General features: G+C 44.7%; 1 protein-coding gene across 3 annotated transcripts in view; it reads left to right on the forward strand.

The window, feature by feature from the left end:
- The window catches only part of BIRC6 (baculoviral IAP repeat containing 6), a 538,457-nt gene that overhangs the window by 96,594 nt on the left and 416,689 nt on the right, over positions 1 to 25,174 (forward strand). The window contains exons 24-29 of one of the 3 annotated variants that reach the window (XM_078784399.1): positions 11,595 to 11,785; positions 12,179 to 12,469; positions 12,992 to 13,145; positions 13,499 to 13,713; positions 13,865 to 14,073; positions 14,243 to 14,598. In XM_078784399.1, coding sequence (XP_078640525.1) covers positions 11,595 to 11,785; positions 12,179 to 12,469; positions 12,992 to 13,145; positions 13,499 to 13,713; positions 13,865 to 14,073; positions 14,243 to 14,598 — 1,416 coding nt within the window. The remainder of the gene's footprint in view (positions 1 to 11,594; positions 11,786 to 12,178; positions 12,470 to 12,991; positions 13,146 to 13,498; positions 13,714 to 13,864; positions 14,074 to 14,242; positions 14,599 to 25,174) is intronic. The other 2 variants (XM_078784400.1, XM_078784401.1) reach the window with 2 other exon arrangements.

Genomic DNA, 25,174 nt, shown 5'->3' on the forward strand with positions numbered 1-25,174 from the left:
AGAGTTGAGGCATTCAGCTTTTTCACGTGCGGAGTCAGCTGTGTAGCCGTTTGAGGTAAGGGAGGGGATGGAGGGGGAACAAACACCAGAAACGGATTTGACCAGACGCCACCAGGATTTGGAAGAGGGAGACAGATAAGAGAGTTCGGTCTTGAGAACGGAGAGATATTGTTTCCTGGCTCTCCTGAGGGTGGACACACACTTGTTTCGGGCTTTGTGAAAGGAAATGAGATTTCCTTCCGTTGGATTTGCTTTCCAGGAGACGAAGGCAAGTTGTTTCTGGGCAACAGCCTCACCACAAGATTCCGTGTACCATGGACGGGAGGAAGGGTATGACAACTGAAGACGAGATGGGATAAATCTGTGCATGAGAGAGAGCAATTTACTTTGGAAGAATTCCCAGGATGAGTTAATGTCAGAGGTGGTAGAGATGGGAGACCAGTCCAGATGATTGATTGCTGCTTGAAGACCGTGCCAGTTGGCCTGAGTGAAATGCCAGACTCGTCGACGCTGAGCAGGCTCCCTGAGGATGGTCAGAGAGATGTCCACTTTAACAAGGACATGATCAGATGATCCGATCGGAGCAGAAGAAGAGCAGCAGACATTTTCAGGGAAGTTAGTCATAACCAAGTCCAGAAGAGAAGATGTTCCGTTGACTGAGATCCGGGTCGGGAAATTGACAGATTGTGTCAGTCCCAGTGAGTCGCAGAAGTCCTTTGCTGAGGAGCCATGGCTGGTGAGAGAGGTACCCACACCCAGCCAACTGGCATGATGACAGTTGAAATCACCACATATGAGGAAGAGAGAGTTGGGATGAGTAGATAGAAGTTGGTCCATATCATCAGACAGCGAGATGTAGATGGAAAGCTAAGTGGTTCCTATCAAAAATGGAAAGCTAAGGTAACGGGTAACATGGGAAAAAATTGGTGCTTTTGTCTGGAAAGTCCACATCCATCTCAAATCCGGTCCTAAGCTATTAGGGAACGGAACTTCTGGAAGTTATTAGGGAACTATTAGGGAACGTTGATGTACAGTCATGGCCAAAAATATTGGCACCCTTGCACTTTTTTCAAATTTCTTCCAAAAAATTGTTGACATTAAATAATATTTTGGTCTCCGCAATTCCATATTTCGCTGTTAATATCACAGAACCTTTGTTTTTGATTCAGAACTTAATATATCCTTTTAAATCAGAAAATAAAAAGAAATGGCATTGACAAAATTATTGACACCCTAGACTTAATATATTGTAGCACAGCCTTTGGACAAAATAACTGCAGTCAAGTGCTTCCTAGAGCCATGAATAATCTTCCTACACCTCTCTACTGGCAGTTTGGCCCACTCTTGTGCAAACTGCTCCAGTTCTCCCAGATGTGAAGGGTGCCTTTGGAAGAAGCAAACTGCTGTTTTGAATTTGAAGGAAGCAAACTGCTGTTTTCAGATCTCCCCACAGGTGTTCAATGGGATTTAGATCCGGACTCATTGCTCTCTACTTCAGAACAGTCCAGCATTTTGTCTTGAACCAGTCCTGGGTGCTTTTTGAAGTGTGTTTGGGGTCATTGTCCTGCTGCAAGACCCATGACCTTTGACGGAGACCTAGCTTTCTGACTCTGGGTTCAACATTGTGCTCCAAAATGCCTTGGTAATCTCCTGAGTTAATTATGCCATGCACACATTCAAGGCACCCAGTGCCAGAGGTAGCACAGCAACCCCAAAACATCACTGAACCTCCTCCATGTTTGACTGTAGGGAAGGTGTTCTTTTCTTTGAAGGCTTCATTTTGTTTTCTGTAAACATAGAGATGATGTGCTTTACCAAAAAGCTTTAATTTGGTCTCATCTGTCCACAGGATATTTTCCCAGAATGATTTTGGCTTGTTCAGGTGTGTTTTGGCAAACTCCAGTTGGGCTTTCTCAGCAGGGGTCCTCCTGGGTCTCCTCCCATAGAACCACCTTTCATTGAGTTGATGATGGATGGTGCGTGTTGAAACTGTCATACCTTGTGTCTAAAGGTCAGCTTGAATCTGTTTGGCAGTTGATCGAGGTTCTTTCTTCACCATTCAAACAATTCTTCGTTGCAATCTTCGATCAAGTTTTCTCTTGCTGCCATGTCCGGGGAGGTTGGCTCATGAGGCAGTTGCACTGGAACAACTTGCCTTCGCATCCTGGAAAGCAAATCCAACGGAAGGCAATCTCATTTCCTTTCACAAAGCCCGGAACAAGTGTGTGTCTACCCCCGGAGAACCAGGAAACAATATCTCTCGACTATCAAGAGAACTCTCAAACCTGTCTCCCTACTCTAAATACTGGTGGTGTCTGGTGAAATCTGTCTCTGGTGTTTGTTCCCCTTCCATCCCCTCCCTTACCTCAAACGGCTACACAGCTGACTCCGCACATGAAAAAGCTGAATGCGTCAACTCTGTGTTTGCCTCAAAATCTTGTGTACCTAACCCATCTCTCTCTGTACTCACCTTACCCAGTCATGCGCAGCTGCTCCTGGACTCTGTGTCCTTCTGTCCCAACAAGGTGGAGAAGTTTCTGTCAAACCTTGACTCTGATTCTTCAACTGGACCAGACGGCATCAGCGCTCGGGTCCTAAAATCCTGCTCTGTCGCTCTATCTCACCCTCTCTCTGTTCTCTTCACCCTCTCTTTCGCTCAAGGTTGTCTGTTGATGTTGTTGTTTGCTACAATCTGCTTGCAAATCAGCAAACATTACCGCTTTACGCAAAAAAGGTGCAAAAACAGATCCTTATATCTATAGACCAATCAGCCTCATCAGAAAGGTCATGGAATCCATCATCACTACTGATATTAAATTCTTCCTCTTCTACAATGGCTCATCTCCCCTTCCTGTTCAGGCTGGAGTTCCTCAAGGCAGTGTTCTGGGCCCTGTGCTTTTTTTTGGAATTCATCAATGATCTTTCTGACTTTCTGGAAAATCCTCTCTATGTCTTTGATGATGACTCTACTCTCTGCCGCTCCATATCTTAACCCTCAGATTGGCAGGCAGCAGCCTCTTCACTCTCTGCAGACCTGGACAAAATCACAAACTGGTTAAACAAGTGGAACATGTCTTTCAATCCTGACAAATCTCACACTCTCACTTTGTCACGCCAAAAACACCATCTAGAAAACCCTCCCATCTACTTTCTCATCAATCCTATTGAAGAAGTTCTGTCACTCAAGCTTTTGGGCCTCACTATCAGCCATGATCTTTCCTGGGAAAACCACATTTCCAAGCTGGCCTCCAAAGCCAGTCGCCGACTGGGCATCCTCCGTCGTGCGGAGTCCTTCCTTGGCACCTCTGATCTCCTCACCACATACAAAGCTTTCATCTGCAGCTTGATGGAATACTGCTTTCCCCTCTGGGCTAGTGCTCCTGCCTCACACATAGCTCGGCTTCACGCTGTAGAAACCAAAGCTTTCAGGATCATTGGTATCTCCCGCGATGAAGCTAACTCTGAAGGCCTTTCTCTCACTCACAGCAGGCAGGTTGGTGGTCTTTCTGTCTTCTACCGACTCCTCTCTGGCCTAGCTCCCCCAGCTCTGTCTGTGCTCTGTCCCCCAAATATTCCTGCAGGATGCACAAGAAGTGCCAGCAACCCTCTTCTTGTGAAACTGCCAAAGTCAAGATTCTCTGCTCACCTTCACTCTTTCATTCCTCTTTTCTTCCACCTCTGGAACAAATTCCTACACTTCAATCCCACTCCTCCCTACAGGTCTTTAAAACAGCTGTTCCCCACCATCTGTTGTCTTCCCCCATCCAAAGCCTTGATCTTTTCTACCCCTATTAATACACCCCAAATCCACCTCTTTCAATCGCTGACCTCATTGCTGAAATTATTTGTAGTTTCAATTCGTTCTATACCGTGTACTCCTTCCCTCCTCCTTCCCCCCCCCCCCCCCCCAGCCCTCTCCCTTCCACAGATCTCCCGATGTCCCTGGTTTCTCCTGTTGTGGTTGTGTGCTTCCCTTTCTCACCCCATCTTGTCTCCCCCTCCCTTTAATGTTTTATGTGTCCGTTTTTGTTTTTTTTGTGTTTTATGTGCTAATGTGTGTTTAATGTGCTAGCTCATACACGAGCCTCGATCTTGTCTGCCAAAAAAAAACAAAAAAAAAACAGTGCTATGGGCCTCAAACTTCCTGCTAACATTGCATACGGTGGGCACAGGAACATCAAGGTCTCTGGAGATGGACTTGTAGCCTTGAGATTGTCCATGATTGGCTACAATCTTGTGTCGGACCTCCTCAGAAAATTTTCTGGTTTTCTTTCTTTTTTCCATGCTCATTGCGGAACACACTGTGACACAAAACAGAAGAATAACTCCTTTTCTCTATTTGAACTGGTTGAATGCGTGATTTATATATTGCAGGCACCTGCATCTCACCACAGGTGAGTTCAATTCCAAAGTAAAGTAGAATCACCTACTTGAAATCTAATTATTTCGAACAACCTCTAAAAGGTGCCAATGATATTGTCAGGGCCATTTTAGGATTTCTGTGGAATATGCTAGGATTTCTTGATTTTTTTCAGCTTTTGTGCCAATGATATTGTCAGGGCTATTTTAGGATTTCTGTGTGGAATATGCGAGGATTTCTTGATTTTTTTCAGCTTTTGTTGTTTCAGCTTATTTCAGCCACTGCAAACCAAAGAAATACATATGTGAATTCAAAAAGATTTTAAATTTCAACAATTTTCTGGAAGAAATGCCGCATTATTTGAAAAAAGTGCAAGGGTGCCAATATTTTTGGCAATAACTGTATTACATCATATACCTGGTTGTGTCAAATTATCACACTTGATGATTGGTGGGAGTTGAAATTTTGACAACAGGGTGATATATGATGGGGGGGGGGGGGGGGGGGGTGGGATTCCCCCCAGATCATATCTAATTAAAACTTTGACTGCCTCCAACCACCCCAGGCCTGGTGTTGGCCTAATGGTTAGGGTGGAGGGCTGGGAATCCCGGTCAGCTGTTGAATTAACACCAGTTGGGGTTGACTCAGCCTGTCATCCTTCCGAGGTTGGCAAAATGAGTACCAACTCACTGGGTCCTTTCTCAAGGAGGTTGGTGGCAGGATGTGCACTCTGGCCGCCGTAAAACACCTCATTCTGTACCACACACAGTGGTGTGTGTCAGGATGGTGCTGAGGTCACTTTGGTAGTGTTGACTAACTGACCAACAGATATAATAAACCATATGGTGTCTAAATGCAATCTATTCACTTCCATGGTGACAGACAAGTTAGATACTTACGGTACTTCAAAATAATTATTTAAGACTTGCATTATTTGCAAACGTATCCCCACCCAGGTCATACTATCCTCTTCAACTAAAGTATCAAACAAGCCCGGCTACGCCGCTGTTAGACTTTCGGTCTTGTTTTTAGTAATTTGCTTTTTTTTTTTTTTTTTTTTTTGTATACTGAATCGAGGCTCGTGAAAGAGCTGACATTTACTTCACAAACAAATCAACCAGACAAACAAAATATATAAAAAACGGGAGCGGAAGACAAGAGAAGGGGAAGCACACAAACACTTGAGAGCACACAACATTTAAGAGCAGGGAGATGTGTGGGGGGGAGGAGGCGTGGGAAGGGGGGGGGGGGAGGGGGTGGGGGAAGTATAAAACACAAGGACACCATGGACTTCGAGGACAGAAGTTGGTATTTCAAAAAAGTGGAATTGGGGTGAAATTAGCGGGGATAGAAAAGATCAAGGTTTTGGATGGGGGAAGATAAGAGATGGTGGTGAACAGCTGTTTTAAAGACCTGGAGGGTGGAGTGGGATTGAAGAGAGTGAGGGAGTTTGTTCCAGAGGCGGGAGAAAAGAGGAATGAAGGAGTGAAGGTGAGCAGAGAGTCTTGATTTTGGCAGTTTAACCATAAGAGGGCTGCAGGCAGATCTTGTGCGACCTGTAGGAATATTTGCGGGACAGAGCCCAGAGAGAGCTGGGGGGGGCAAGGCCAGAGAGGAGTCGGTAGAAGACGGAAAGACCACCAACCTGCCTGCGGTGAGTGAGTGAGAGGCCCTTGGAGTTAGCTTCATCGCGGGAGATTCCAATGATTCTGAATGCTTTGGTTTCAACAGCGTGAAGACGAGCTAGGTGTGAGGCAGGAGCACCAGCCCAGAGGGGAGAGCAGTATTCCATTGAGCTGCGGATGAAAGCCTTGTATGTGGTGAGGAGCTCAGGTGTGCCAAGGAAGGACTTCGCACGACGGAGGATGCCCAGTCGGCGACTGGCTTTGGAGGCCAGATTTGAAATGTGGTTTTCCCAGGAAAGATCATGGCAGATAGTGAGACCCAAAAGCTTGAGTGACAGAACTTCTTGGAGAGGATTATTCAGAAAGTGGATGGGAGGGTTGTCCAGTCGGTCTTTTCGGAGAGACATCGTAAGAGTGTGAGATTTGTCAGGATTGAAAGACATGGTCCACTTGTTTGCCCAGTCTGTGATTTTGTCGAGGTCTGCAGAGAGTGAGGAGGCTGCAGACTGCCGATCTGAGGGATGAAGAATGGAGTGACAGAGAGTAGAGTCATCAGCAAAGAGATAGAGAGGATTTTCAAGAGAGTCAGAGAGATCATTGATGAAGACCAGAAAAAGCACAGGGCCCAGAACACTGCCTTGGGGAACTCCAGCCTGAACAGGAAGAGGAGATGAGAGAAACCCATTCAGGGCCACACGCACGTTGACTACGACTAGAGAGGAAGTCCGCCAGCCATGCGTGGAGATTTCCATGGATACCAAAAGAGGAGAGTTTGGTGAGCAGAGCAGGGTGCCAGACTGTATCGAAGGCACGTGATATGTCAAGGGAGACAGCTCTAATTTCCTGTTTGGCATTGAGGACCTCCATCCATTGTTGAAAAGGAGAAGCAGCATGTCCAGAGTAGAGTGACCAGGTCTGAAACTAAATTGATGATCAGAGATCAAGCCATTGGAGAAGAGGAAAGATTTCATATCTGAAGCAATGATGGATTCCATGACTTTGCTGATAATTGGGAGAAGGCTGATTGGTCTGTAGGTGCTGGGATCTGTTTTTGCACCTTTTTTGTGCAAAGCGGTGATGTTGGCAGATTTCCAAGCAGATGGCAGATGACCTTGAGCAAAAGAGAGGGTGAAGAGAACAGAGAGAGGGAGTGAAAGAGCGGAAGAACAAGATTTTATGACCCGTGGGCTGATGCCGTCAGGTCCAGTTGCAGAATCAGAGTCGAGGGTTGACAGAAACTTTTCCACCTTGTCAGCAGGAAAGGACACAGAGTCCAGGAGCAGCTGGGTACGACTGGGTACGGTGGGTTCAGAGAGGGATGGGTTTGGGACACAAGATTTATAGGCAAACACAGAGTTGAGGCATTCAGCTTTTTCACGTGCGGAGTCAGCCGTGTGGCCGTTTGAGGTGAGGGAGGGGATGGAGGGGGAGCAAACACCAGAAACAGATTTGACCAGACGCCACCAGGATTTGGAAGAGGGAGACAGATAAGAGAGTTCTGTCCTGAGAATGGAGAGATATTGTTTCGTGGCTCTCCTGAGGGTGGACACACACTTGTTACGGGCTTTGTGAAAGGAAATGAGATTTCCTTCCGTTGGATTTGCTTTCCAGGAGACGAAAGCAAGTTGTTTTTGGGCAATAGCCTCACCACAAGATTCCGTGTACCATGGACAGGAGGAAGGGTATGACAATTGAAGACGAGATGGGATAAAACTGTGCGTGAGAGAGAGCAATTTACTTTGGAAGAATTCCTAGGATGAGTTGATGTCAGAGGCGGTAGAGATGGGAGACCAGTCCAGATGATTGATGGCTGCTTGAAGACCGTGCCAGTTGGCCTGAGTGAAATTACTTCATTACTTTGAAGAAAAGTAATGAAGTTTGTAATGAATGAAGTAATGAAGAAAAGTAATAATGAATGAAGAAGAAAAGTTTGAAATTACTTTGATAATTACTTCATCTTTTAATTGTCCATGTTCGGGAATGGCAGGTATAGAAATACAATACTTTATTTGACTAGATGGTAAATTATTTAATTTGAGACTCGATCAAAAACTGAAGTCTCTCTCACCGCAATATTCAAACTGCAGTGCGCAGACAACTGCCATTTTTTCCCAGTCCGCTGTAGAAATGCAGTCAGTTTTATCAATTTTTACTGTTTACGTTTTGGCCTCATTTTAAATTTTGTGAGGACTAAGGTTATTGTCCAACCCTTTCCAAACTCCAGCACCACTCCCACGTCAGTAATTAAAATAAACAGCACAGCATTCGAGTGAGTTGAGCATTTTCCATACCTCGGTACTATTCTCTCGAGAAATGCAAACATTAACGAAGCAATCCAGGCTCGTATATGATCCGCCGATGCAGCTCATCTTTGTTTGAAATCTCGTGATTTCAATAATAAAGACTTGAAAACGGCAACCATATTGCAAGTTTACAAAGCGGCCATAATCCCAACTATCCTATGTTGTGAGACCTGGGTTACCCACGGAAAACATATAAAGTCGCTCGAACGTGTCCATTCATCAACGCGTTGTCCGCTCCATTCTCCATATTCGATGGGAAGACCAAGTTGCCAATACAGTTTTCTCCTGTAGGAACAATGGCAGTTTAGAGTCCTTGGTAATAAAAGTCTAGCAGTGATGGACCGGTCATCTGTGTCATATGACAGACTCAAGACTACCAAAACGTGTTGCATTCTCCAAGCTATCGAAAGCGGAGAAAAGCCCGTGGACAAAGGAAACGATTCAAAGATGTTTTGAAGACCAACATGAAGTGTGGAAGAAGTGTAAACGATGGAAGAAACCACTGCTGATCGTACCGGATGCAGGACAACGTGAACAGTGACCACATCGGTCCTGTTTGCTTATTTTGATATTTCATCACCTCTGCCACCGAAGGTGGATGGAGGTTATGTTTTCACCCCTGTCTGTCTGTTTGTCTGTCTGGCTGTTTGTCTGTCTGTCTGTTTGTCTGATATCTCAAAAAGTTGTGGACTTTGGCAGAGATGTAGCGTATGTGACAAGGACGAAATGATTAGATTTTGGTGAAGATCCGGATTCGGATCTGGCTAGTAGAATTTTTAAAGTGATTCTTCACCATTGAGTGATAGGGTCAAAAACTATACATAGCAGGACATCTCAAAAAGCTATGGACGGATTTGGACTAAACTTGGTGGACAGGTTGTGGGTGTGTGACAACACCGAATCGATTCGAACCTGGTGATCTGAATGTGCATTCTGAGACGAGAATTATTTAATTTCTTAAGTGATTTTTCACCATTGAGAGATTGGTCAAAGAGCGATATATTACACCTACCATATAAAACACAATGTGTGTTTGTGTGTGTGTATGTATGTGTGTGTCTGTCCCCCTTCATAAGGGTAGGTTTTAAAGGTTTTCAGTAGTGCTTTAGGAGGGATTGGAGTGGGGGGGTGGTGGGGGGTGGGGGGGGGGGGGGTTAATGGGCAATCTTTGAACACGACTGTGTCCACCGGTTAAAAGACCTAAAAGTCTCCGAGGATCCACTAGACCCCGAAGACCCAATGGACCCCAAACACCCAAAATACCCGAAGACCCAGAATACCATGTAGACTGTTAAAGAAGCAAAAGACCATGAAGACCCCAAGGACTCTGAAGACCCAAAAGACCCAAAATACCCCAAAGACCCAAAAGACTGAAAATACCCAATGGATCCCAAAGACCCAAAATACCTTGAAGACCCAATGGAGCCAAAAGACCTAGAAGACCCAATGGACTCCAAAGACCCTGAAGACGCAAACGACACAGGATTCAACACACCCCGACAATCCAAAAACCCAAACAACGACGAGGACTCAAATGACAGAGGACTCAGAAGACCCCCCAAGGACTCTGAAGATCCAAAATACCCTGAAGAACCAAAAGACCCTGAAGACCCAATGAACCCCAAACACCAAAAATACCCTGAATACCCAAAAGAACCTGAAGACCCAAAATACCCCAAAGATCCAGAATGCCCAAAATACCCTGAAGACCCAAAAGACCAAAAAGACCCCGAATACCCAAAATACCCTGAAAACCCAAAAGAATCCGAGGATCCAAAAGACCCTGTGGAACCAAAAGACTCAAACAACCCTGAAGACCCAAACAACCCAGAGGACTCAAAAGACCCAAATGGCTCAGAATACCCCCAAGGACTCTGAAGACCCAAAATACCCCAAAGACACAACATACTCAAAAGACTGAAAAGACCTTGAAGACCCAATGGGCCCCAAACACCAAAAATACCCCAAAGACCCAAAGGACCCTGAAGACCCAAAAATCCCCAACGACCCATAAAGACCCCGAATACCAAAAAGAGCCCAAGACCTTTAAAGACCCAAAAGAGTGTGAAGACCCTGACGACTGAAAATACCCTAAAGACCTTTAAATAGCCCAAAGATTGAAAAGACCCTGAAGACCGAAAAGCCCCGAAGACCCAAAGGACCCAAAGAACTTTAAAGACTGAAAAGAGCCCGAAGACCCAAAAGATCCCTGTTACTGAAAGGATCAAAAAAACACAAAAGACCCCAAGACGCAAAATATCCTAAAGACCTCAAAGACCCAAAATACCCCAAAGACCCAAACAATCCAAAAGACCGAAAAGACCCTTGAAGACACATTGGACCCAAAAGACCCAAATGACTCCTAATACTCAAAATACCCCAAAGACCCTTAAATGCCCCAAAGATCCAGAGCGAGAACCCAAAATACCCCAAAGACCCTTAAATGCCCCAAAGATCCAGAGCGAGAACGCAAAATACTCAAATGACTCCAAAGACCTGGAGGACCCAAAAGACTCAAATAACCCAAAAGACGCCAATGAACCAGAAGACCCAAAATACACAAAAGATGCTGAATACCCTGAAGACACCAAGGACCCAAATGACCCAGAGGACACTAAAGACCCCAAGGATTCCGAAGACCCAAAGAAGAGTAATTATGCCTCTCACATTGGAATTGTAGACGGTGGCTTGCAAACTGAGCCTCAAGGTCGGTCGGTGTACAGAAGTGGTATTTTTAAAATCACAATAAATACAAGGCACAGGGAGGTGAATTTTGCTGCACATGATGTGCAACGTGTGCAGAGCAAAACGAGTGTTCATTTATGTCGGTATGATGTCTGATAAATAAAGATGATATAAGCACCGCTGACACTAGGCCCAGACTTCAGACTTTGGCGTGCTCATATGGCTGTACCGTCAAAAACTGTTCTAACCCATCATTTTTGACGGACTTTATAATAGTGATGTTTATAAAAGTTGTGGATGAGTTATGACTAAACTCGGTGGACGAGTTGGTTAGGTGACGAGAACTAGACGATTCGATTTTGGTTCAGGTTTGAATCCAGATCCGGCCCATCAGTGGGATACAAAAAATAATCTGGTGAGCCTGGCGGAGGTATGCGCTCTACCGAGTGCCCTTCTTGTTTTCCTTCTGCACCTATTTTCAGTTTCACTTGTTCAGAAATGGAGTCCTGATCAGAGTAGCAAAGGAAAAATAACCTTGCAAATGAATAGGTAATGGTGAAAAACGTCTTGCAATGTCCTTTGATCGATGTGATAAATATATAAATGAATGTGTTTTCACAGGAAGTGTCTTTGGAGTGGTTGCCCCGGCTGGACCGCCAGCTGGTGCCACTGGGACGTGCGAGACAAACCAACTGCTCAGCTCCGCTGCACAGGCTGCTCTGCACTCTCTCTCTACAGCGATGGCATCCGCAGAGCAGCAGCTACAAGCTCTGCATGAAAAGCAGCAACAGCTACTGAACCTCCAACAACAGGTGGCTTTTTGCCCCCACATTTAGATCCTTGCCTTCACACTAGACCACATTTAGACCACTGCAGTGGAGTCCGGAGAAAGCGTATATTTGATATTTTGCAAGTAAAAATATATGGAAGATTTATGTCATATTTGAAATTGAGGTGCCATTGCCTCCTCTGCTCTGAGCCGAGTGATGTGCTCTTAGGTTTCAGAAACGGTACAAGAAGTCCTTTATTGTGTAAATGGAATATGATCACAGATTAATCAGCCTGAGCTATGAAAATGGACAATGTAGTTGTTTCCTGATTTCACAGGCATGTGACTCGTGTAAATAGTGAATTTAGTAAAATGCACTTGGAGCGTTAATTTTTATTTTATTTTAAATAAGACTTGTATTTGTAACCCTTTGTAGAAAGCCAAGCTAGAGGCAAAACTCCACCAAACGGCTGCGGCCTGTGCTGCTGCTTCGGCTGCCACATCTTCGACCCTTTCTTCACACCCCATGCTCGTTTTCCCCCCGACCCCAAAGACGACGCCTCTCTTCATGACACCGCCACTGACTCCCCCCAATGAGGTGGCCTTGTGTTCCAGTGAACTCTTGAACAATGGCGACCTGGCAAAGCTCTATACCAACTCGTGCCTGACGGACCAGAGCACAGTATTGGTTCTGCAGTCCAAGCAGGCAACAGGAAAGACCAAAGGAGTGCGTCACATGACTTCCCCAATAGCATTTATTTGGCATGCAATGGAAGTCCCAAAAATTGCTTTGCGGAATCTGTGCACAACAGGGGGAGCTTGATTTAAAGGATTTTTGATTTACAGCGAAGCTTAGGATGGGTTGACAAAACAGTTGAAGATTCTTTACCAGGTCCATCTTTGTGGAATTTCTTGTTTTGTTTTTGCTGAAATATTGAGTGATCGAAAGATGAATAATTGAGATTTGTTTTTTGTTCCACAACCCTTTGGCGTTGCTATTTTGATAGCAACCTTACTCGTCTCATGGTGGTTTGATGTGAATCTTCAATTTTCTAACATCTCAACCTCTTCCTCCCCCTTAACCCCACCTCCGGCCAAAAACAAATTGTCAAATTATTTAAGAAAGATAAACGCCCCTATATCTCCATTGCCATGTCTGATAATGTCATACCTTTTGTAACTTCTTAAAGTGTTTAAGTAATGGTTTGTGTGAATGTGATGGTATTTTCCTTTCGGTCATGTTTTCCAGCAAGTTACTACGACCGTCAAAGCAGCATATGACATCCTGAAATCCAGCCCTGCGGAGCCACTTCCAACAGAAATGGCACACTCCATCTCTCAAGCTTCCTTACTCCTGCAACCCCCTGCACACCAGTCTATGGTCATTGAACGCATGCACGCAGGTCAGCTCTTCTTCACACATTGCCGTTATTGATTATTTGACCTGCTTGCCAGACTTCTGCATCAAAAACACAAGCGCAGAAACAGTTTGACATTCTTTACCATTTGATGGTCATTTAAGTTGATTGTCCAATTTATGTTGTGCTTCCTTTTTCCCCTTTAAAATTTGCAGTCACATTTGCACATTCTGTAAGCTCGCAGGATTAATGCCAGTGTGTGAGGCAGCTCACAGCACTTTGTATAAAGACACTTGATTACATCAAATAACCTTGATTGTTTTAAATCGTAGTTGCGTGGTCGCTGTATAACTATGACGAGCTGCTAACCAGGCCGGGCATTCTGGCTGGGCATGCAGGTGCCAGACGCTTTGTGACTTTGGATTTTGGACGCCTGGTGCTACTGACTGACGTGCTCATTCCGGCCTGCCCTGATCTCTCGTCACTCGCTGTCGACATTTGGGCCCGCGGAGAGGAGGTCGATGGCTGTCGCCTGGTCATGGCCCCCGATATTGGTACTCACGCGTTAATCTTGCACGACCTGCTTCCACCACCTATCTGTCGCTTTGTCAAGGTGAGGAAAATTGTTGCCAACAGTTTTTTTTGCCCTTCAGGAAATGCAATACGAGTAACGCACATCTTTAATTGATCTTTCCTGTTCAAGTGACATCCCTAGTACTTTAGTTATTTAATTACTGTTCGATTTGTCTTCCTTCACATTGAAGATAACTGTCATTGGGAAGTATGGAGGCACCAACGTGCGTGCCAAAGTCCCATTGGGTCTTTACTACGGCCACACATACATCCTGCCATGGGAACCTGAAGGGCATGCCGCTGGTGAAGGTCCCGGCCTTCCTTCCAGTCTGAATGGGCAGCCTGAAGTAGAGCAGCAACTTGCCACTCTGCTAGCTCTACAGGAAGACTTCCAGTTTCGGTGAGGCACCATTAGACATTTTGCATTGAGATTGCCAGCATTTACTTGGTTTCCTTTTGGCTTGAATTACTTGAATTTACATAATTTTTTAAAATGTTCTTACGCCATCTCTGTATGATGACATGAAACATTGAGATTTGGTTTGTACGACACTGTTTTTGGTCTTTAGGTACAATCTTGCTTGCCATCGGCTAGAATTGTTGCTTCAGGCCGTAGATCTACCACCATTATCAAGTGCTGCTGGTGGCCACCACTTCTTGCTACGCCCAGAGAGGGCAGTGCGAGATGACACACGTGTCTGCGCTGCATACCAGGCTTGTGCCCAACTGCAGTTGCAGTTGAACTTGGCCCAGCATGCTGTTCGGCGGCTCCGTGGAGCTCTTGGCCTGCCTCCGTCTGAGCTGCACAGATGTGGTCGCACCGACGATCCAGTGGCATTGGTTCTCCGTTCCTCCACTGAACAGCTGTGCACGGTGATCAAGTACCTTCTGGATACTCTGCTGAGCTTGCTGCACACGTCCAATGGTAATTTTGCTGAATCTCCAAAGTGAAAAGGGTGCAAGAGGTACGATTACTACCTGTAATATTAACTACGAACCACAGCAACTATTGGGGATGCCCTTCACGGTTGTTGTACACCCCCAACGCAAGACAAGGGCCAAATCTTCCCCCATTATTCCCTGCTGCCCAGATTCGTTAGGGCTAGCGTGGTCACAGTTAGTGACGATTGGTCCCTGTGGACCGGCTCTTTCCCTCGTGTCTCTCTCTGTCTCCTCTCTCTATCTCCTCTCTCTATCTCTTCTCTCTATCTCCTCTCTCTATCTCCTCTCTCTATCTCTTCTCTCTATCTCCTCTCTCTATCTCTTCTCTCTATCTCTTCTCTCTATCTCTTCTCTCTATCTCCTCTCTCTATCTCCTCTCTCTATCTCCTCTCTCTATCTCCTCTCTCTATCTCCTCTCTCTATCTCCTCTCTCTATCTCTTCTCTCTATCTCTTCTCTCTATCTCCTCTCTCTATCTCCTCTCTCTATCTCTTCTCTCTATCTCCTCTCTCTATCTCTTCTCTCTATCTCTTCTCTCTATCTCTTCTCTCTATCTCCTCTCTCTATCTCCTCTCTCTATCTCCTCTCTCTATCTCCTCTCTCTATCTCCTCTCTCTATCTCTTCTCTCTATCTCTTCTCTCTATCTCTTCTCTCTATCTCTTCTCTCTATCTCCTCTCTCTATCTCTTCTCTCTATCTCTTCTCTCTATCTCTTCTCTCTATCTCTTCTCTCTATCTCTTCTCTCTATCTCTTCTCTCTATCTCTTCTCTCTATCTCTTCTCTCTATCTCTTCTCTCTATCTCTTCTCTCTATCTCCTCTCTCTATCTCCTCTCTCTATCTCTTCTCTCTATCTCTTCTCTCTATCTCTTCTCTCTATCTCCTCTCTCTATCTCTTCTCTCTATCTCCTCTCTCTATCTCCTCTCTCTATCTCGTCTCTCTATCTCTTCTCTCTATCTCTTCTCTCTATCTCTTCTCTCTATCTCTTCTCTCTATCTCTTCTCTCTATCTCCTCTCTCTATCTCCTCTCTCTATCTCCTCTCTCTATCTCTTCTCTCTATCTCTTCTCTCTATCTCTTCTCTCTATCTCCTCTCTCTCTCTCTTTCTCCTATCTCTATCTCCTCTCTCTATCTCCTCTCTCTATCTCCTCTCTCTATCTCTTCTCTCTATCTCTTCTCTCTATCTCTTCTCTCTATCTCTTCTCTCTATCTCCTCTCTCTATCTCTTCTCTATATCTCCTCTCTCTATCTCCTCTCTCTATCTCGTCTCTCTATCTCTTCTCTCTATCTCTTCTCTCTATCTCTTCTCTCTATCTCCTCTCTCTATCTCTTCTCTCTATCTCTTCTCTCTATCTCTTCTCTCTATCTCTTCTCTCTATCTCTTCTCTCTATCTCCTCTCTCTATCTCCTCTCTCTATCTCTTCTCTCTATCTCTTCTCTCTATCTCCTCTCTCTATCTCCTCTCTCTATCTCCTCTCTCTATCTCGTCTCTCTATCTCTTCTCTCTATCTCTTCTCTCTATCTCCTCTCTCTATCTCCTCTCTCTATCTCCTCTCTCTATCTCTTCTCTCTATCTCCTCTCTCTCTCTCTTTCTCCTATCTCTATCTCCTCTCTCTATCTCCTCTCTCTATCTCTTCTCTCTATCTCTTCTCTCTATCTCTTCTCTCTATCTCCTCTCTCTATCTCCTGTCTCTATCTCTCCTCTCTCTGTCTCTTCTCTCTCCATCTCTTCTCTCTCCATCTCTTCTCTCTCCTTCTCTTCTCTCTCCATCTCTTCTCTCTCCATCTCCTCTCTCTCCATCTCTTCTCTCTCCATCTCTTCTCTCTCCATCTCTTCTCTCTCCATCTCTTCTCTCTCCATCTCTTCTCTCTCCATCTCTTCTCTCTCCATCTCTTCTCTCTCCATCTCTTCTCTCTCTATATCTTCTGTCTCCATCTCTTCTCTCTCCATCTCTTCTCTCTCCATCTCTTCTATCTCTATCTCTTCTCTCTCTATCTCTTCTCTCTCCATCTCTTCTCTCTCTATCTCTTCTCTCTATCTCCTCTTCTCTCTATCTCCTCTTCTCTCTATCTCTTCTCTCTCTATCTCCTCTCTCTATCTCCTCTCTCTCTATCTCCTCTCTCAATCTCTTCTCTCTTTGTCCTCTCTCTATCTCCTCTCTCAATCTCTTCTCTCTGTGTCCTCTCTCTATCTCCTCTCTCTATCTCTTCTCTCTATCTCTTCTCTCTATCTCCTCTCTCTATCTCTTCTCTCTATCTCCTCTCTCTATCTCCTCTCTCTATCTCTTCTCTCTATCTATTCTCTCTATCTCCTCTCTCTATCTCTTCTCTCTATCTCCTCTCTCTATCTCTTCTCTCTATCTCTTCTCTCTATCTCCTCTCACTATCTCTTCTCTCTATCTCCTCTCTCTATCTCCTCTCTCTATCTCTTCTCTCTATCTCTTCTCTCTATCTCCTCTCTCTATCTCCTCTCTCTATCTCCTCTCTCTCTACCTTCTCTCTATGTCCTCTCTCTATCTCCTCTCTATCTCTTCTCTATCTCTTCTCTCTATTTCCTCCCTCTATCTCTTCTCTCTATCTCTTCTCTCTATCTCTTCTCTCTATCTCTTCTCTCTATCTCCTCTCTCTATCTCATCTCTCTATCTCCTCTCTCTATCTCCTCTCTATCTCTTCTCTATCTCTTCTCTCTCTATCTCCTCTCTCTATCTCCTCTCTCTATCTCTTCTCTCTATCTCTTCTCTCTATCTCCTCTCTCTATCTCTTCTCGCTATCTCCTCTCTCTATCTCCTCTCTCTACCTCCTCTCTCTATATCTTCTCTCTATCTCCTCTCTATCTCTTCTCTATCTCCTCTCTCTATCTCCTTTCTCTGTCTCTTTTCTCTCTATCTCTTCTCTCTATCTCTTCTCTCTATCTCCTCTCTCTATCTCCCCTCTCTGTCTCTTCTCTCTCTATCTCTTCTCTCTCTATCTCTTCTCTCTATCTCCTCTCTATCTCCTCTCTCTATCTCCTCTCTCTATCTCTTCTCTCTATCTCCTCTCTCTATCTTTTCTCTCTATCTCTTCTCTCTATCTCCTCTCTCTATCTCCTCTCTCTATCTCCTCTCTCTATCTCCTCTCTCTATCTCCTCTCTCTATCTCTTCTCTCTATCTCTTCTCTCTATCTCCTCTCTCTATCTCTTCTCGCTATCTCTTCTCTCTATCTCTTCTCTCTATCTCCTCTCTCTCTCTCTATCTCCTATCTCTATCTCCTCTCTCTATCTCCTCTCTCTATCTCTTCTCTCTATCTCTTCTCTCTATCTCCTCTCTCTATCTCCTGTCTCTATCTCTCCTCTCTCTGTCTCTTCTCTCTCCATCTCTTCTCTCTCCATCTCTTCTCTCTCCATCTCTTCTCTCTCCATCTCTTCTCTCTCCATCTCTTCTCTCTCAATCTCTTCTCTCTCCATCTCTTCTCTCTCCATCTCTTCTCTCTCCATTTCTTCTCTCTCCATCTCTTCTCTCTCCATCTCTTCTCTCTCCATCTCTTCTCTCTCCATCTCTTCTCTCTCCATCTCTTCTGTCTCCATCTCTTCTGTCTCCATCTCTTCTGTCTCCATCTCTTCTCTCTCAATCTCTTCTCTCTCCATCTCTTCTCTCTCCATCTCTTCTCTCTCAATCTCTTCTCTCTCAATCTCTTCTCTCCATCTCTTCTCTCTCCATCTCTTCTCTCTCCATCTCTTCTCTCTCTATCTCTTCTCTCTATCTCCTCTTCTCTCTATCTCCTCTTCTCTCTATCTCCTCTTCTCTCTATCTCCTCTCTCTATCTCCTCTCTCTCCATCTCTTCTCTCTCCATCTCTTCTCTCTCCATTTCTTCTCTCTCCATCTCTTCTCTCTCCATCTCTTCTCTCTCCATCTCTTCTCTCTCCATCTCTTCTCTCTCCATCTCTTCTCTCTCCATCTCTTCTCTCTCCATCTCTTCTCTCTCCATCTCTTCTCTCTCCATCTCTTCTCTCTCCATCTCTTCTCTCTCCATCTCTTCTCTCTCCATCTCTTCTCTCTCCATCTCTTCTCTCTCCATCTCTTCTCTCTATCTCGTCTCTCTATCTCCTCTCTCTATCTCCTCTCTCTATCTCGTCTCTCTATCTCTTCTCGCTATCTCTTCTCTCTATCTCTTCTCTCTATCTCCTCTCTCTCCCTCTCTATCTCTTATCTCTATCTACTCTCTCTATCTCCTCTCTCTATCTCCTCTCTCTATCTCTTCTCTCTATCTCCTCTCTCTATGTCCTCTCTCTATGTCCTCTCTCTATCTCCTCTCTCTATCTCCTCTCTCTATCTCCTCTCTCTATCTCCTCTCTCTATCTCCTCTCTCAATCTCTTCTCCCTTTGTCCTCTCTCTATCTCCTCTCTCAATCTCTTCTCTCTATGTCCTCTCTCTATGTCCTCTCTCTATGTCCTCTCTCTATCTCTTCTCACTATCTCCTCTCTCTATCTCCTCTCTCTATCTCCTCTCTCTATCTCCTCTCTCTATCTCTTCTCTCTATCTCTTCTCTCTATCTCTTCTCTCTATCTCCTTTCTCCATCTCCTCTCTCTATCTCTTCTCTCTATCTCCTCTTTCTATCTCCTCTCTCTATCTCCTCTCTCTATCTCTTCTCTCTATCGCCTCTTTCTATCTCCTCTCTATCTCCTCTCTCTATCTCCTCTCTCTATCTCTTCTCTCTATCTCCTCTCTCTATCTCTTCTCTCTATCTCCTCTCTCTATCTCTTCTCTCTATCTCCTCTCTCTATCTCTTCTCTCTATCTCTTCTCTCTATCTCTTCTCTCTATCTCTTCTCTCTATCTCTTCTCTCTATCTCCTCTCTCTATCTCGTCTCTCTATCTCCTCTCTCTATCTCGTCTCTCTATCTCCTCTCTCTATCTCGTCTCTCTATCTCCTCTCTCTATCTCGTCTCTCTATCTCTTCTCTCTATCTCTTCTCTCTATCTCCTCTCTCTATCTCGTCTCTCTATCTCGTCTCTCTATCTCCTCTCTCTATCTCGTCTCTCTATCTCTTCTCTCTATCTCTTCTCTCTATCTCCTCTCTCTATCTCGTCTCTCTATCTCCTCTCTCTATCTCGTCTCTCTATCTCTTCTCTCTATCTCTTCTCTCTATCTCCTCTCTCTATCTCGTCTCTCTATCTCCTCTCTCTATCTCGTCTCTCTATCTCCTCTCTCTATCTCGTCTCTCTGTCTCCTCTCTCTGTCTCCTCTCTCTGTCTCCTCTCTCTATCTCTTCTCTCTATCTCTTCTCTCTATCTCCTCTCTCTATCTCCTCTCTCTATCTCCTCTCTCTATCTCCTCTCTCTATCTCCTCTCTCTATCTCCTCTCTCTATCTCCTCTCTCTATCTCCTCTCTCTATCTCTTCTCTCTATCTCTTCTCTCTATCTCTTCTCTCTATCTCTTCTCTCTATCTCCTCTATCTCCTCTCTCTATCTCCTCTCTCTATCTCCTCTCTCTATCTCCTATCTCTCTATCTCCTCTCTCTATCTCTTCTCTCTATCTCTTCTCTCTATCTCTTCTCTCTATCTCTTCTCTCTATCTCCTCTCTCTATCTCCTCTCTCTATCTCCTCTCTCTATCTCTTCTCTCTATCTCCTCTTTCTATCTCCTCTCTCTATCTCCTCTCTCTATCTCCTCTCTCTATCTCCTCTCTCTATCTCCTCTCTCTATCTCTTCTCTCTATCTCCTCTCTCTATCTCTTCTCTCTATCTCTTCTCTCTATCTCCTCTCTCTATCTCCTCTCTCTATCTCCTCTCTCTATCTCCTCTCTCTATCTCCTCTCTCTATCTCCTCTCTCTATCTCTTCTCTCTATCTCTTCTCTCTATCTCTTCTCTCTATCTCTTCTCTCTATCTCTTCTCTCTATCTCCTATCTCTATCTCCTCTCTCTATCTCCTCTCTCTATCTCTTCTCTCTATCTCTTCTCTCTATCTCTTCTCTCTATCTCCTCTCTCTATCTCCTCTCTCTATCTCCTGTCTCTATCTCTCCTCTCTCTGTCTCTTCTCTCTCCGTCTCTTCTCTCTCCATCTCTTCTCTCTCCATCTCTTCTCTCTCCATCTCTTCTCTCTCCATCTCTTCTCTCTCCATCTCTTCTCTCTCCATCTCTTCTCTCTCCATCTCTTCTCTCTCCATCTCTTCTCTCTCCATCTCTTCTCTCTCTATATCTTCTGTCTCCATCTCTTCTCTCTCCATCTCTTCTCTCTCCATCTCTTCTCTCTCCATCTCTTCTATCTCTATCTCTTCTCTCTCTATCTCTTCTCTCTCCATCTCTTCTCTCTCTATCTCTTCTCTCTATCTCCTCTTCTCTCTATCTCCTCTTCTCTCTATCTCTTCTCTCTCTATCTCCTCTCTCTATCTCCTCTCTCTATCTCCTCTCTCTATCTCCTCTCTCAATCTCTTCTCTCTTTGTCCTCTCTCTATCTCCTCTCTCTATCTCCTCTCTCTATCTCCTGTCTCTATCTCTTCTCTCTATCTCTTCTCTCTATCTCCTCTCTCTATCTCCTCTCTCTATCTCTTCTCTCTATCGCCTCTTTCTATCTCCTCTCTCTATCTCCTCTCTCTATCTCTTCTCTCTATCTCCTCTCTCTATCTCCTCTCTCTATCTCTTCTCTCTATCTCCTCTCTCTATCTCTTCTCTCTATCTCTTCTCTCTATCTCCTCTCTCTATCTCCTCTCTATCTCCTCTCTCTATCTCTTCTCTCTATCTCCTCTCTCTATCTCCTCTCTCTATCTCCTCTCTCTATCTCCTCTCTCTATCTCTTCTCTCCATCTCTTCTCTCTATGTCCTCTCTCTATCTCCTCTCTCTATCTCTTCTCTCTATCTCCTCTCTCTTTCTCTTCTCTCTATGTCCTCTCTCTATCTCCTCTCTCTATCTCTTCTCTCTATCTCTTCTCTCCATCTCTTCTCTCCATCTCCTCTCTCTATCTCTTCTCCCTATCTCCTCTCTCTATCTCTTCTCTCCATCTCTTCTCTCTATCTCCTCTCTCTTTCTCTTCTCTCTATGTCCTCTCTCTATCTCCTCTCTCTATCTCTTCTCTCTATCTCCTCTCTCTTTCTCTTCTCTCTATGTCCTCTCGCTATCTCCTCTCTCTATCTCTTCTCTCTATCTCCTCTCTCTATCTCCTCTCTCTATCTCCTCTCTCTATCTCCTCTCTCTATATCTTCTCTCTATCTCCTCTCTATCTCTTCTCTATCTCCTCTCTCTATCTCTTCTCTCTATGTCTTCTCTCGATCTCTTCTCTCGATCTCTTCTCTCTATCTCCTCTCTCTATCTCTTCTCTCTATCTCCTCTCTCTGTCTCCTCTCTCTATCTCCTCTCTCTATCTTCTCTCTATCTCCTCTCTCTATCTCCTCTCTCTATCTCCTCTCTCAATCTCTTCTCTCTTTGTCCTCTCTCGATCTCCTCTCTCAATCTCTTCTCTCTATGTCCTCTCTCTATGTCCTCTCTCTATGTCCTCTCTCTATCTCCTCTCTCTATCTCCTCTCTCTATCTCCTCTCTCAATCTCTTCTCTCTATGTCCTCTCTCTATCTCCTCTCTCTATCTCCTCTCTCAATCTCTTCTCTCTATGTCCTCTCTCTATCTCCTCTCTCTATATCTTCTCTCTATGTCCTCTCTCTATCTCCTCTCTATCTCTTCTCTATCTCTTCTCTCTATCTCCTCCCTCTATCTCTTCTCTCTATGTCCTCTCTCTATCTCCTCCCTCTATCTCTTCTCTCTATGTCCTCTCTCTATCTCCTCCCTCTATCACTTCTCTCTATGTCCTCTCTCTATCTCCTCTCTCAATCTCTTCTCTCTATCTCCTCTCTCTATCTCTTCTCTCAATCTCTTCTCTCTATGTCCTCTCTCTATCTCCTCTCTCTATATCTTCTCTCTATGTCCTCTCTCTATCTCTTCTCTCTATATCTTCTCTCTATCTCCTCTCTCTATCTCCTCTCTCTCTATCTCCTCTCTCTATCTCTTCTCTCTATCTCCTCTTTCTATCTCCTCTCTCTATCTCTTCTCGCTATCTCTTCTCGCTATCTCTTCTCTCTATGTCCTCTCTCTATCTCCTCTCTCAATCTCTTCTCTCTATGTCCTCTCTCTATGTCCTCTCTCTATGTCCTCTCTCTATCTCCTCTCTCTATCTCCTCTCTCTATCTCCTCTCTCAATCTCTTCTCTCTATGTCCTCTCTCTATCTCTTCTCTCTATCTCCTCTCTCTATCTCCTCTCTCTATCTCCTCTCTCAATCTCTTCTCTCTATGTCCTCTCTCTATCTCCTCTCTCTATATCTTCTCTCTATGTCCTCTCTCTATCTCCTCTCTATCTCTTCTCTATCTCTTCTCTCTATCTCCTCCCTCTATCTCTTCTCTCTATGTCCTCTCTCTATCTCCTCCCTCTATCTCTTCTCTCTATGTCCTCTCTCTATCTCCTCCCTCTATCACTTCTCTCTATGTCCTCTCTCTATCTCCTCTCTCAATCTCTTCTCTCTATGTCCTCTCTCTATCTCCTCTCTCTATCTCTTCTCTCAATCTCTTCTCTCTATGTCCTCTCTCTATCTCCTCTCTCTATATCTTCTCTCTATGTCCTCTCTCTATCTCTTCTCTCTATATCTTCTCTCTATCTCCTCTCTCTATCTCCTCTCTCTCTATCTCCTCTCTCTATCTCTTCTCTCTATCTCCTCTTTCTATCTCCTCTCTCTATCTCTTCTCGCTATCTCTTCTCGCTATCTCCTCTCTCTATATCTTCTCTCTATGTCCTCTCTCTATCTCTTCTCTCTATATCTTCTCTCTATCTCCTCTCTCTATCTCCTCTCTCTCTATCTCCGATCTCTATCTCCTCTCTCTATCTCCTCTCTCTATCTCCTCTCTCTATCTCCTCTCGCTATCTCCTCTCTCTATCTCTTCTCTCTATCTCCTCTCTCTATCTCCTCTCTCTATCTCCTCTCTCTATATCTTCTCTCTATCTCCTCTCTATCTCTTCTCTATCTCCTCTCTCTATCTCCTTTCTCTGTCTCTTTTCTCTCTATCTCCTCTCTCTATCTCTTCTCTCTATCTCCTCTCTCTATCTCCCCTCTCTGTCTCTTCTCTCTCTATCTCTTCTCTCTATCTCCTCTCTATCTCTTCTCTCTATCTCCTCTCTCTATCTTTTCTCTCTATCTCTTCTCTCTATCTCCTCTCTCTATCTCCTCTCTCTATCTCTTCTCTCTATCTCCTCTCTCTATCTCCTCTCTCTATCTCTTCTCTCTATGTCTTCTCTCTATCTCTTCTCTCTATCTCCTCTCTCTATCTCCTGTCTCTATCTCTCCTCTCTCTGTCTCTTCTCTCTCCATCTCTTCTCTCTCCATCTCTTCTCTCTCCATCTCTTCTCTCTCAATCTCTTCTCTCTCTCCATCTCTTCTCTCTCCATCTCTTCTCTCTCCATCTCTTCTCTCTCCATCTCTTCTCTCTCCATCTCTTCTCTCTCTATCTCTTCTCTCTATCTCCTCTCTCTATCTCCTGTCTCGATCTCTCCTCTCTCTGTCTCTTCTCTCTCCATCTCTTCTCTCTCCATCTCTTCTCTCTCCATCTCTTCTCTCTCAATCTCTTCTCTCTCCATCTCTTCTCTCTCCATCTCTTCTCTCTCCATCTCTTCTCTCTCAATCTCTTCTCTCTCCATCTCTTCTCTCTCTTCTCTCTCAATCTCTTCTCTCTCCATCTCTTCTCTCTCCATCTCTTCTCTCTCTATCTCTTCTCTCTATCTCTTCTCTCTATCTCCTCTTCTCTATCTCCTCTTCTCTATCTCCTCTTCTCTCTATCTCCTCTTCTCTCTATCTCCTCTCTCTATCTCCTCTCTCTCCATCTCTTCTCTCTCCATCTCTTCTCTCTCCATCTCTTCTCTCTCCATCTCTTCTCTCTCCATCTCTTCTCTCTCAATCTCTTCTCTCTCCATCTCTTCTCTCTCCATTTCTTCTCTCTCCATCTCTTCTCTCTCCACCTCTTCTCTCTCCATCTCTTCTCTCTCCATCTCTTCTCTCTCCATCTCTTCTCTCTCAATCTCTTCTCTCTCCATCTCTTCTCTCTCCATCTCTTCTCTCTCCATCTCTTCTCTCTCAATCTCTTCTCTCTCAATCTCTTCTCTCCATCTCTTCTCTCTCCATCTCTTCTCTCTCCATCTCTTCTCTCTCTATCTCTTCTCTCTATCTCCTCTTCTCTCTATCTCCTCTTCTCTCTATCTCCTCTTCTCTCTATCTCCTCTTCTCTCTATCTCCTCTCTCTATCTCCTCTCTCTCCATCTCTTCTCTCTCCATCTCTTCTCTCTCCATTTCTTCTCTCTCCATCTCTTCTCTCTCCATCTCTTCTCTCTCCATCTCTTCTCTCTCCATCTCTTCTCTCTCCATCTCTTCTCTCTCCATCTCTTCTCTCTCCATCTCTTCTCTCTCCATCTCTTCTCTCTCCATCTCTTCTCTCTCCATCTCTTCTCTCTCCATCTCTTCTCTCTCCATCTCTTCTCTCTCCATCTCTTCTCTCTCCATCTCTTCTCTCTCTATATCTTCTGTCTCCATCTCTTCTCTCTCCATCTCTTCT

Source organism: Myxine glutinosa, chromosome 9, assembly GCF_964187855.1.
Source record: "Myxine glutinosa chromosome 9, kmMyxGlut1.1, whole genome shotgun sequence".
Classification (NCBI taxonomy): domain Eukaryota; kingdom Metazoa; phylum Chordata; class Myxini; order Myxiniformes; family Myxinidae; genus Myxine; species Myxine glutinosa.